This window comes from Bos grunniens, chromosome 1 (genome assembly GCF_055505025.1).
Source record: "Bos grunniens cultivar Pamir isolate PY7600 chromosome 1, Bosgru_T2T1.0, whole genome shotgun sequence".
Taxonomy (NCBI): domain Eukaryota; kingdom Metazoa; phylum Chordata; class Mammalia; order Artiodactyla; family Bovidae; genus Bos; species Bos grunniens.
In genome coordinates, this window is record NC_141165.1 from 90,501,553 (window position 1) to 90,515,736 (window position 14,184).

Consider the following 14,184-nt stretch of genomic DNA (forward strand, 5'->3'; position numbering starts at 1 on the left):
GTTGGTCTGGGGGCTCACAATTTGTAAATCAGTACCTTAAGAGTTATTACTGCTACCTGGAGGCTTTAGCGGGTTAGTCTCAATGAATCTGATTCAAGTACTGACTTCTGTCCTGCTGTTCTTTCCTTTCCATTCTTTTCAACCCCATGATGGACAGTGTAGAGCAGTGGGAATGCTCTTTTCTTCCCCCTCAGAATCATTCAAGACTCTCCCAGAGAACAGTCAATGATGTTACCTGGAATATGACCAATCTCTGAGAACCAGTGATGATAAATGAAGGTTCAATGAATGCTGGTGGAGAAAGACACTTTTATAAGATTATCTAATTTAGTGTTTCTTAACCTGTGTGAGGGCTTCCCTGGTGGCTCAGCTGGTAAAGAATCTGCCTGCACTGCGGGAGACCTGGGCTTGGTCCCTGGGTTGGGAAGATCCCCTGGAGAAGCGAACTGGCTACCCACTCCAGTATTCTGGCCTGGAGAATTCCATGGACAGTATAGCCCATGGAATTGCAGAGTGAGACATGACTGAGCGACTTTCACACACACTAGAACCTGTGTGAAGATCAGCTGCCAGGTCTCTTGCAAGTATGTTGCTAGGTATGAAGTTTGTGTTAATTACTTAGTAATGACAAATGTACTGCAGGTTATGTAAAATGATAAAATTAGAGGTAATTGGGTAAGCAATACACAGAACTCTGTACTATCTTTGTGACTTTTCTGTAAATAAAATTATTCTAAATAAAAATATTTTTAAGCATGGGCCTAATTAGATCTTATTGTTTTTACTTTATACAAACTATGAAAAAAATGTATATTTACTTAATATTAAGTATTTTAAAAATTAGAGAAGATTTTATGTAATCTCATTAAAAATGTCAGTCTCACTCATATGCACTCCAGTATGCTCTTGGAATAGGAGAGAAAAGGAAAGCAATGTGCCCAATTCAGGGTAGACCAAAGATGTGCAGGTGAGGGTCATCTGCCTAGGGTACCTTGGTGGAACTGAGATGAGAAAATGATACATGATGATATATATCTTGTCATACTTTGCTATTTTCAAATGTTGTTGCCATCTCCTGTGAGCTTTATAAGTGCAGACTTTCAGCTCACACCCCAGACCTAACAGAATTTGAATCTGTATTTTTAATGAGATATCCAAGTCATTCATATGAACATTCTATTTCCAGAAGCAAATAGCCACATTCATTCAATATTTTGATGCATACATATTTTGTGCCGGAAATATGGAAACCAATACCATATACTCTAAAGTCTATAATAGTGCTATTCAGCCTCAGCTGGGAGCTTCTTGGAAATACTTCTCAGACACCAACCAAAATTAGAATCTCCTGGGGTGAGGACTAGAAAAATGTTTTCACAAGCCCTTCAAGTGATGTTTATGCACACTAAAATTTGAGAAAGATGGATTTCAAAGTATACTGGAATCATCACAGAAAAACAAACAAACAAAAAACCAACCAACAGGGCCATCCCAGATCAATTAAATCCCAATTTCTGTGAACAGGACTCTGGTATTAGTATTCATGAGAAAGATTTTCTAAGTGATTCTAAGGCACTGCCATGTTTGAGAACTGCTGCTCTTCAGCACAACTAGCTAGAGTCCCTTCTGAACAAAGGCTACAAGAATGACCAAGACATACCTGCAGAGTTAAATACATGTCTCTAGCTGTGTTCAAAATCCCTCTTTTCAATGATATAAAGCCACTTTCAATAACATGGATCAAACTAGAGATTATTACACTAAGTGAATAAGACAGAGAAAGACAAATAATCATATGGCATCACTTCTACGTGGAATCTTAAAAATGATACAAATGAATATATTTACGAAACAGAAACAGACTCACAGACATAGAAATAAACTTATGGTTACCAAAGGAGAAAGGGTGGAGGAGGGATAAATTAGGAGTTTGGGATTAACAGATACACACTATTATAAATAAAATAGATAAAAAGCAGGGAAAAGCTTCTGTATAGCACAGGGAACTATATTCGATATCTTGTAATAACTTATAAAAGAAAAGAATCTGAAAAATAACATATATACATATATATATGTACAAGTAAATCACTTTGCTGTATGTTTGAAACTAACACATTGTAAATCAACCATATATCAAAAAAAAAAAAAGGCTCATAAAATGGATGAGTTATTAAAATTTCATTGTGGAAATCAAAAACATTCCCATTCTCAAATTATTTATGAGGAAACAATGTTCCTTTTTCATGTTCCATGGAAAGATTTTTTTTATCTAAATACTTAGCTGGTTCTCATGCTAGCCCACAAATGCCTATTTAATCCTTCTTGAACTGAAATAGGATACTGCTTGTCCTGAAATGTTTGCTGTGATAGGAAATGGCAAGTCTGAGGAAGGAACTCTGAAAGTTTGTTTTGTGAATCAATTTTAAGTCTCAAGTGGAAAAAACTAAATGTATGTTTATCCTGAGGATGGCAAAGTTCCTACATGTAAACTATCAATACTACATTTTATATTATGATAAAGTCATATGTCAAATGTTTGTAGCTGCTCAGTAGACCTACTATAAAGAAGAATAAGGTAGTGTAATTATATCACACAGAGAAATCGGAACTCTTATTCCCATTCAGAGCTCATTTAGAATAGAGAACCACAGGACTGGAAAAGGTCAGTTTTCATTCCAATCCCAAAGAAAGGCAATGCCAAAGAATGCTCAAACTACCGCACAATTGCACTCATCTCACACGCTAGTAAAGTAATGCTCAAAATTCTCCAAGCCAGGCTTCAGCAATATGTGAACGGTAAACTTCCTGATGTTCAAGCTGGTTTTAGAAAAGGCAGAGGAACCAGAGATCAAATTGCCAACATCCGCTGGATCACAGAAAAAGCAAGAGAGTTCCAGAAAAATATCTATTTCTGCTTTATTGACTATGCCAAAGCCTTTGACTGTGTGGATCACAATAAACTGTGGAAAATTCTTCAAGAGATGGGAATACCAGACCATCTGATCTGCCTCTTGATAAATTTGTATATAAGTCAGGAAGCAACAGTTAGAACTGGACATGGAACAACAGACTGTTTCCAAATAGGAGAAGGAGTTCGTCAAGGCTGTATATTGTCACCCTGTTTATTTAACTTATATGCAGAGTACATCATGAGAAACGCTGGACTGGAAGAAACACAAATTGGAATCAAGACTGCCGGGAGAAATATCAATAACCTCAGATATGCAGATGATACCACCCTTATGGCAGAAAGTGAAGAAGAACTAAAAAGCCTCTTGATGAAAGTGAAAGAGGAGAGTGAAAAAGTTGGCTTAAAGCTCAACATTCAGAAAACGAAGATCATGGCATCTTGTCCCATCACTTCATGGGAAATAGATGGGGAAACAGTGGAAACAGTGTCAGACTTTATTTTTCTGGGCTCCAAAATCACTACAGATGGTGACTGCAGCCATGAAATTAAAAGACGCTTACTCCTTGGAAGGAAAACTATGACCAACCTAGATAGCATATTCAAAAGCAGAGACATTACTTTGCCAACAAAGGTTCGTCTAGTCAAGGCTATGGTTTTTCCTGTGGTCATGTATGGATGTGAGAGTTGGACTGTGAAGAAGGCTGAGCACCGAAGAATTGATGCCTTTGAACTGTGGTGTTGGAGAAGACTCTTGAGAGTCCCTTGGACTGCAAAGCGATCCAACCAGTCCATTCTGAAGGAGATCAGCCCTGGGATTTCTGTGGAAGGAATGATGCTAAAGCTGAAACTCCAGTACTTTGTCCACCTCATGCGAAGAGTTGACTCATGGGAAAAGACTCTGATGCTGGGAGGGATTGGGGGAAGGAGGAGAAGGGGATGACAGAGGATGAGATGGCTGGAATGGCATCACCAACTTGATGGACATGAGTTTGGGTAGACTCCGGGAGTTGGTGATGGACAGGGAGGCCTGGCGTGCTGCGATTCATGGGGTCGCAAAGAGTCCGACACGACTGAGCGACTGATCTGATCTGATCTGATTTGCTTTCTACACTGGAAGCAAAGCTGGGCTGCCCTAAAAGCTGACCACAACAAAACAAATGAAAAAGACTGAAACATTAACATGCTCTGAGCTTCTTCAGTGATGAGACCTTAACAGCTTGATATCTCATGTCTGCAACTATTCTGACAAACGATGGATTTCTTCTGGCTTCAAACACTGACTTGCCCTATTCTTGTATGTGACATAGAATTTTGGATCTGGTTGCCAGGCAACCAATGCTCACAAGCCTTGCTGCTGACATGCTGATGTTGTGCTGAGAACTTAAGTGATGATAGTGGCCTAATGCACTCTGGTTCAGCACTCTGTGTTTGTCTATGCTTCTCCACAGTGACAGTCCTTTTGTCTGCCAAACCCCAAGAAGATTTTGGGGAACAGGCAAAGCAGTTTTGAGTACGAAACTAAAACTAACCACGGTGACTCTGGCAGATAAATCTGAGTGCAGAATGCAGGACTGGCTAGGAGTGTGGGAGAAATAGGACAAAGGGAGCAGAAGTGGGTAGACATAAATGTGGAAACATCCTCTTAAGTGGTGTCACAAGTTCAAGTGGGTTGTGTACAGGAAAGAGGATACCTATAGGTATCAATGGAAAGAAACTAACAGATGTGAAAAATAAGGAAAAAATGGGCAAGACACAATGATATCATAAGTTTTGTGGGCTGGCTAGAACTGTAATTGACATTTGAAATGTTACTTTCATAGAAAAAAATTCTTAAAAGTTCAAAAAATAGATTTATAAATAAACCTTTGGAACCTGGCCAGTTTTTAAGCTGAGGTGGTGGAGGTTGGGGGGGTGGTGGGGGAGAGTGGGCAGGGACTCTCATGGAAAGAAAAGTATCCATGTATCGGGTGGGCCCAATTATCGGTGATAAGGGGCTACTCCTTGGTAATCATTTATCCTCCCATCAACATCTCAGCTAACCCTAACCCTAACCCTAACTCCCAACAGTGGTTATTTGAAATTCTCTCTACCTCAGCTGTTGACCTAAATAGGTTTTGTGACAGAACAGATTCCCTACCTCTGCGTCTGTTTCATCCATCCACACAATTCTTCCTTCATTCTGAACCGTTCCATCTGTGATCCTTCTTGCTGAGAGATGCTGTACCAAAATTCTCATAACCTCTAGATCTATCTTTTCCACTGCCTTTTTCTTGCCAACTACTGTCTCCCCACTCTTAAACAAATCAAAAGAATCTGTTATATTATAAAAGTAACGCTTGCTTATAATGGAAAATTTGGGAAACTAAAAATACACATGAAGAAAAACAAAAGCATCTATAATCACACCATCTGGGGGTAACAACTTGGTGTATTTTTTCCCAGACATCTTCCTATACTTATACACAACATATACATTTTCCATTACCAGATAATTCCATATCTTGCTTATGTCACAAACACTTTACCAAGACATTAATTAAAAAATACTTCTGATACTGCATAACATCTAATGGATATAAACTGAATTCAATCATTCTCTATAGCTGGATTTATTTCTCATTTTTCACTATTACAAGTAATATTCCAATGAATTCAGTTCAGTTCAGTCAGTCACGTCCAACTCTTTGCGACTCCATGAACCACAGCACATCAAGCCTCCCTGTCCATCATTAACTCCCGGAGTTAACCCAAACTCATGTCCATTGAGTCAGTGATGCCATCCAACCATCTCATTCTCTGTCATCCCCTTCTCCTCCTGCCTTCAATCTTTCCCAGCATCAGGGTCTTTTCAAATGAGTCAGCTCTTCGCATCAGGTGGCCAAAATACTGGAGTTTCAGCTTCAACATCAGTCCTTCCAATGAACACCCAGGACTGATTTCCTTTAGGATGGACTGGTTGGATCTCCTTGCAGTCTAAGGGATTCGCAAAAGTCTTCTCCAAAACCACAGATCAAAAGCATCAATAGTTTTCTACATAATCTTTAATGGCATTTCTGGTTATTTTCTTATATAGAATCCTGGTAGTGGAGGGCTAAAGGATACAATGGTTAAAGGACATGAACTCTTTTAAGATTCTTTTTTTTAATATTTTAATTTTATTGGAGTATAGTTGATTTACAATGTTGTGTTAGTTCCAGGTGTACAGCAAAGTGATTCAGTTATACATATACATGTGTGTGTATATTTTTTTTTAGAACCTTTTCTCATATAGGTTATCACAGAATATTGGGTAGAGTCCTTAAATACAGTAGGGTGCGTGTGTTGATTCTAAAACTCCTGATTTATCCCTCCCTCCAACATTTCCCTTTGATAACCCTAACTGTGTTGTTGATATCTATAAGCCTGCTTCTGTTATGGAAATAACATTTGTACTTTTTAAAAAAAATTAGATTCCACATGAGTGATATATTTGTCTTTCTCTGACTTACTTCACCTAGTATGATAATCTCTAGGTCCAACCTTAAGATTCTTAAGTGCTTTCCAGAAAGGCTGAATCAATTTACACATCTGCTGGTAGTTGATGAGAATTCCTGACACATTATACTACAGTGGCCCTGAGGGTCCACTATCTGGAACAAAACATTCACTTGTTCTCAACAGCTCCTATAAATAAAATACCATCTCCTTCCTTTCATAGCTCAAGTGACTAAGTGGCTTGTATTTACTACCCTGACCCCATCAACACACATTAACTACAATGTTCCTTCCCCCATTTACTAAAGTTGCTGTAAACTAGTGATCTCTTTCCAGTCATATGAATATGTCTTTTCGAATCTTATCACTAACCTATTAGACTCTCCTCTTCCCAGCTTTGATCTCATCCTTCTACAAGGCCTCAGTCCTCCTGTGCATTACACTGCCATATTCCCCCCTTCATCTCCGACCTCTGGGGTCTCCTTTCTTTAATATCCTCTGCCACTTCCTATTGTCTACACCATGTCAGGCCTCCAGGGTTCAATCTTTGCCTCTATTTCACGCTACTTATGGAGGGCTCCTCCATCCTGTTTTAATAATCAGCTCAAAACTGTTGGCTCTCATATATTTCTCTAACTCTACTCTTCCTTTGTCTTCAGGTCTTTAATTGAAAGGTTCCATCCTCACCTATAACTCAATGCCATCTCCTACTCAATAGTGCACCATCCTCTCTGCCAAATTCCCAAATCTCCAATTTCCCAAATGCCAAATTCCTTCCCAACTCTCTTATCTCTGACAATGGGGCAATACTCCTTCAGTCCTCCACTTTAGTCTCTATGTCCTTCCTTACATTACTCTATGTCTCAAAGTCATATGAATAGTTTCTTCAAAACACTTCCTAGATAAATTCCTTTTTTATCATTTCCACATTACTTCACCCATGGATTACAGTAATATCTTCACAGGTAGCAGCTATCACGTTAATTTTCCAAAAATGTTTTTTAATGACTTTTGCTTGAAGGTTTCCTTTTTGTCCAAATTCATCTGGTTAAAATCTTCAAAGGCCATACTTTATCTCCTATTACCTCCTGCAATCCAAGATAATCCTTTCTCCCTACTGCCCTTTCTCCTCCAACACCCTTTCCATACTCTCTACTGCCCCTTTGCTCATGTCACTCTTCCATCCCTTTTGTTTCAAAGGAGCCTTCAGTAGATAACCCTAACATACACTACTTTTCCTTTCTCTGAATGCTCGGGAGGGGGCTGGTGGGGAAAAGCCCTGATTTGTAGCTTTTGCCAAAAACCCTCGCCGTGGCAGATGTCTAGGTACCAATGTAACAAGGCTAACTATGAAACTAGAAAGAGATATGTGTAAAGTTAAAAGGAACCCAATCAGGACACCAGAGCAGCATTTAAAATCTGTTCTGCAATCTAGCACTTAATATCTACTATCTTGTATAGGCTCTCCAGATATATTATATACATCTGTTTATTGCAATAAGCTCTAGCCCTAGGAAGAATGGCAGTCCACTCATTCTAGAGCTTTCATAGTGAATAGGGCACACAGTGTTGCTTGATAAAAACCGTTGGCAAGACTTGCAGGGAGTGATAAGCAAAGCCAAAGACTAGAGGCATAAAATGGTAAAAATGGGCATGTACTCACTTAGGGCTGATTAGCAAGAACAAACAAAAAGTACAATGAAGGAGCAGAATGTACAGTAAGTCCCCAACATAAGAATCTTCAAGTTGTGAACTTTCAAATATGCAAACATGGCCCTGTATGCCAGCTGTTGTATTGTACCACTGTACTTTTCAAGGCACTGTACTGTAGTATTAAAAATGTTTTTTTTGTGTTTATTTTGTATATATTATTTGTGTGAAAAGTATTATAAACCTATTTCAACAGTATTATATAGCCAATTGTGTTAGATGGGTACCTAGGCTAGCTTTGTTGGGCTTACGGGTAAACTGGACTTGGGACGGAACTCATTTACATGCAGGGGACTTACTGTAGTAGAAATAAAATCAGAATAGGAGCCGGGAGATATTCCCAGCTTTGTACTTGTGTGACCCTTCCCAAGTCAATTTCCTTCTTTGGCCTCATCAGTAAAATTAGGGTACATGACTTCTAAGTTATTTCTTGATTCTAATGCTTTGGCATGAGTTAAACTGACAAGGAGGCTGTTCATGGCCCACTTCATTGGCATAATAATAATAAAAAATTCATTTTTAAATCTCCTATTAAGTCAAAGGAGTTTAGGGCAGCAAATACTTTTTGAAGGTGTGAATAAACATACTTATAAGACCATTTCATTCCTTTGGGGTAGTAATTATTGTATAGAAAGTAAAAACAATTATCTTTAAAAAATAATACAATATTAAAAAATTATTCCAAAAAATATCTATTGTCTATCTACTATGAGCTGGACACTGGTAAGTGGTGAAGACAGAGTAAAAACAGACCCACTTTACCCTCATGGTACCCACAGTAGCATGGGTCACTAGCCACCTAATTACAAATCATCATAGAAGTGCTTTTTACCTTAGCACAGATTGCTCTAAGTAATGGATGCCAGTGATTACACAGTGGAAGTGACAAACAGATTCAAGGGATTAGCTCTGATAAGACAGAGTGCCTGAAGAACTATGGATGAAGTTTGTAACATTGTACAGGAGGCAGTGACTAAAATCACCCCCAAGAAAAAGAAATACAACAAGGCAAAATGGTTGTCTGAGGAGGCCTTACAAATAGCTGAGAAAAGAAGAGAAGCAAAAGGCAAAGGAGAAAATGAAAGATATACCTATCTGAACACAGAGTTCCGAAGAATAGCAAGGAGAGATAAGACAGCCTTAGGGAACAATGCAAAGAAATAGAGGAAAACAATAGAATGGGAAAGACTAAAGATTTCTTTAAGAAAATTAGAGATACTAAGGGAACATTTCATGCAACGATGGACTCAAAGGACAGAACCAGTATGGACCTAACAAAAAGAAAGAAAGTGAAGTCGCTCAGTCGTGTCTGACTCTTTGTGACCCCATGGACACCAGGCTCCTCTGTCCATGGGATTTTCTAGGCAAGAGTACTGGAGTGGGTTGCCATTTCCTTCTCCAGGGAACTTCCCGACCCAGGGATCAAACCCAGGTCTCCCACATTGTAGACAAACGCTTTACCGTCTGAGCCACCAGGGAAGTCATGGACCTAACAGAAGCAGACGATATTAAGAACAGGTGGCAAGAATACACAGAAGAATTGTGCAAGAATACACAGAAGAATTGTACAAGAAAGGTCTTAATGACCTGGATAATCACAATGGTGTGACCACTCACCTAGATCCAGACATCCTGGAGTGTGAAGTCAAGTGGACCTTAGGCAGCATCACTATGAACAAAGCCAGTGGAGGTGATGGAATTCCAACTTTTAGGTTTTTCATTTCAGGATATTTCAAATCCTAAAAGGTGATTCTGTGAAAGTGCTCCACTCAATATGCCAGCAAATTTGGAAAACTCAGCAGTGGCCACAGGACTGGAAAAGGTCAGTTTTCATTCCAATCCCAAAGAAGGGCAATGCCAAACAATATTCAAACTACAGCACAACTGCACTCATATCACATGCTAGCAAAGTCATGCTCAAAATCCTTCAAGCTAGACTCCAACAGTATGTGAGCCAAGAACTTTCAGATGCAAAGACAGATTTAGAAAAGGCAGAGGAACCAGAGATCAAATTGCCAACATCCACTGAATCACAGAAAAAGCAAGGGAATTCCAGAAAATATCACTTCTGCTTCACTGACTACACTAAAGCCTTTGACTGTGTGGATCACAACAAACCGTGGAAAATTCTTAAAAAGATGGGAATACTAGACCACCTGACGTGCCTCTGGAGAAATCAGTATGCAGGTCAAGAAGCAACAGTTAGAACTGGACATGCAACAATGGACTGGTTCCAAATTGGGAAAGGAGTACCTCAAGGCTGATACTGTCACCCTGCTTATTTAATTTATATGCAGAGTACATCATGTTAAATCCCAGACTGGATGAAGCTCAAGCTGGAGTCAAGACTGCTGGGAGAAGTATCAATAGCCTCAGATATGCAGATGACACCACCCTAATGGCAGAAAACAAAGAGGACCTCAAGAGTTTCTTGAGGGTGAAAGAAGAGTGTGTAAAAGGTGGCTTAAAACTCAACATTCAAAAAACTAAGTAACTTCATGGAATCCAGTCCCATCACTTTACGGCAAATAGGTAAAAAATGGAAACAGTGACAGACTTAATTTTATTGGGCTCCAAAATCACTGGGGACACGACTGCAGCCATGAAATTAAAAGATGCTTGCTCCTGGGAAGAGAAGCTAGACAGCGTATTAAAAAGCAGAGACGTCACTTTGCCAACAAAGGTCCCTACAGTCAAAGCTATGGTTTTTCCAGTAGTCATATACGGATGTGAGCGCTGGACCATGAAGAAGGCCGAGTGCCAAAGAACCAATGCTTTCGAACTATGGTGCTGGAGAGACTCTTGAGAGTCCCTTGGACTGCAAGGGGATCAAACCAGTCAATCCTAAAGGAAATCAACCCTCAATATTCACTGAAAGCACTGATGCTGAAGCTGAAGCTCCAATACTTTGGCCACCTGTTGCGAAGAGCCAATTCGTTGGAAAAGACCTTGCTACAGGGAAAGATTGAGAGCAGAAGGGGGAGACAGGAAGAGTTGGTTGGATGGCATTATCAACTCAATGGACATGAGTCTGGGCAAACTCCAGGAGATAGTGAAAGACAGGAAGCTTGGTGTACTGCAGTCAATGGAGTCACAAAGAGTCGGATTCAACTGAGTGACTGAACAATAACAAATGGATGCCAGCTATGGATCCTCTCTTCTCCAGACAGGCATACAACCATAAAAATTCGAATGTAATTTCCAAGGTTCATAGGCCCTCTTATCTGTGAAGAGGTCCAAGAACCAAAAGTTAACAACACTGATCTATTTCTACAGCTACATCGACAAAAACAAAACCAAGATCATAAAAGTCTACATTCTTTTTGTTTGTTAAAGGAAGTATAGATTTCCAACAGAAATGATTAAAAATAAGGGTCCATCATCTAAAGGATTAAGCTCTGGCTTTTTGAAATTTCATTCACCTAAAGTACTGCTGCTAAGTTGCTTCAATTGTGTCTGACTCTGTGCGATCCCATAGACGGCAGCCCACCAGGCTCCCCTATCCCTGGGACTCTCCAGGCAAGAACACTGGAGTGGGTTGCCATTTCCTTCTCCAATGCATGAAAGTGAAAAGTACAAGTGAAGTCGCTCAATCGTGTCTGACTCTTGGCGATGCCATGGACTGCAGCCTACCAGGCTTCTCCGTCCATGGGATTTTCCAGGCAAAAGTACTGGAGTGGGTTGCCATTGCCTTCCAAACAATATTCTGGATAAGTAAAGTATGCCTAGATTGTGTTTCTATCTGATCTACCATTCCTTTAGTAAGGCTGACAGTTAAATCACTCTTCTTACTTGAAAACTATTTGCATATGAATGACTGCTTCAGTTTCAAAGTAAACCTGCATTTGATGACTCTTCCATTTCACACCAAATAGACCCTGTCAGCCATGAGAAATACATGTACATACATATCTGAACAAGCAGCTCGAACAAAGCAAAGAGTACAAGTTCCAGAATTTGAGGGCACTGACTCATCTCCTGACTCTAACATTTTATGATGAAGTGAACTGGGACAAGTCATCTAACCCTCAGACCTTTGTTTATTCATTTGTAAAATAGGGAGGGGATGATAAGAGTTACCTAAGAGGGCTACTATGAATAATCAATCATATAAAACAATGCAGGTGAAAGTATTTAGACATAAAATGGGCAAAAGTGAGTGAAAGAGCAGATTGCTTGGAGTTGCTCACAAAATATCAGATATTCAGAGATCCTTTGGAAAGAGTTGCTCATATAACATCCTTAGAGGATCTATCTGGAGTAAAACAAGTTGTCCTTAAAGTGCTCAAGGAATTTTATTTTGACTGAGTGCTCAATAGTAAAGTTCTTAAAAGTTTGCAAGAGGTTTTGGAATCCTTATAGTGCATAAATGTATTAATATTCTCAAGGCAAGAACATGAACTAATTAAAAACATTCAGTCTTGGTTCCATAGTCAAAGTCCCTTTTACAAGACATTTTTTAGAGAGCAGAGATTCTTTTGCTTACCTTACTAAAAAGGTTAACTGGATGTATACAAAAGATTTTAAGCAAATTAGTTCATCAAAACTGAACAAATCAATCTTCTTTAGTGGAAAGGGTATTTGTTTTAAAGGAAATAAATAATATTTAGTTTGAAACAAGTTTTCCTGCCTATTCTCCACTGAAATGCAAAATAAGCCATGCAAAGGATAACTTTTTCTACGTTATTTCATTTACATTTGCAATGTTCATTTACATTATCTCAATCACTAAGTTTAAGGCGATTCTCTCTTTAAAATGTGAATTAAACAACTTTTTGGTACTAAGGAATCAATCATTACACATTATCAAAGTTCATGAACAAGACCAAAAGAGTGATTTGCCCCGGTGCTAGAAAACAGTCAAAAGGCAAATACTCTTGATTTCTAAGCCCCTAGTAAGCAAAGGCTCTGTTGGTTCCCAAGAAGGCTAATTAAGTTCTGACTCCCAAAAGTCATTATACAAATGTCTACAAGGAAAACAAAACGCATGTCCTGCGTTTACGTAACACTTTCCTCTAAGAAATTCAAAGTACTTTATTGTAGAATTATTTAAAAGAAATGTGTCCTCCCCCCACTTTAGGAAACCAAATACTACTATTCTGGGAGACCTTAAATCTCTTGCCAAATCAGATACCAAATGGGTAGGAAACCCCAGACTAGAAATTTTCTCTGAGGGATAAACTCTAGAGATGGTTGGGGGTGGGAGTGAGGAGGACACTAAGACTCATGGAAAGCTGAAGCACCAGTTCTAGGAATGGCAGGTGCATTAAGAACTGACTCACAGGGCCTGGGGGGGTCGCGAAACTGATCGTAACGAGGGCTCATTAAGTTGGAGGCAGCTGGGTGAATGTAGAGCCTGGTGCGAGGGTCACTCCTGTCTAGTACGCATGTCTGCTTACCAATTCCGCTCTCAGCCCCTGCTCTCTCCCACTATTACTACCCTGCAAACAGGATCCCGAACTACCTGAGGGGAATGCGTAACAGAACCAAGCAACTACCAGGCCTAATTGGGCTGCAGGCTTCCTTCACCCAAAGCGGCCAAGTTGGCTTCCCGCCCACCCTCAGCGCCGCCCGCGTCTCACCAGCCACCAGGCGCAGGCCGCGGAGGCTCCCCATGGCCGCCTACTCCGCCGACCAGCACAGTGCCCCAAGGCCGGCGGTGGCGCGGGGGAGCTCAATGTCACCGAGCGCCGGGAAAGTGAGGACGAGAGCTCCGTGGGCGGGGTGGTGGGCGGGGCTTGTGGAAGGTGAGGGCAGAGCCGGAGGGCCGTGCGTGGCAGGGTGGCGGGCGGGGCGTGCATGACGTGAGCGTGATTGCCCGCCCCTGTGGGCAGGGCCTTAGCGATGAGCGGAACGTGCGGGTCGTGCGTAGCGCTCAGACCCGGCGGGTAGCTGCCTCGTCCCGCCCCGCACGGTCCAGCGTTTTGGCCGAGGCCTTAAGAATGCTCTTTCGGAGTCTTGGTTTCTAGTGCCATTGCAAAGTATTCTCTGCACCTAGGAAAGTACCCGTTTAAAATAGAAAAAAAAGTAAATGCTTATTGGAGGACTTTTGTGAACTGTAGACCCCGAAGTCACACTGCCTAGAT

At 40.4% G+C, this 14,184-nt stretch overlaps 1 protein-coding gene across 1 annotated transcript in view; it reads right to left on the reverse strand.

Annotated features, from left to right (window-relative positions):
- FAM162A (family with sequence similarity 162 member A) overlaps positions 1 to 13,819 on the reverse strand; it is a 40,708-nt gene extending 26,889 nt beyond the window's left edge. The window contains exon 1 of the mRNA XM_086403338.1: positions 13,681 to 13,819. Within this exon, the coding sequence (XP_086259464.1) occupies positions 13,681 to 13,714 (34 nt within the window). The 5' untranslated portion in view covers positions 13,715 to 13,819. The remainder of the gene's footprint in view (positions 1 to 13,680) is intronic.
- Between the last annotated feature and the right edge of the window lie 365 nt (positions 13,820 to 14,184).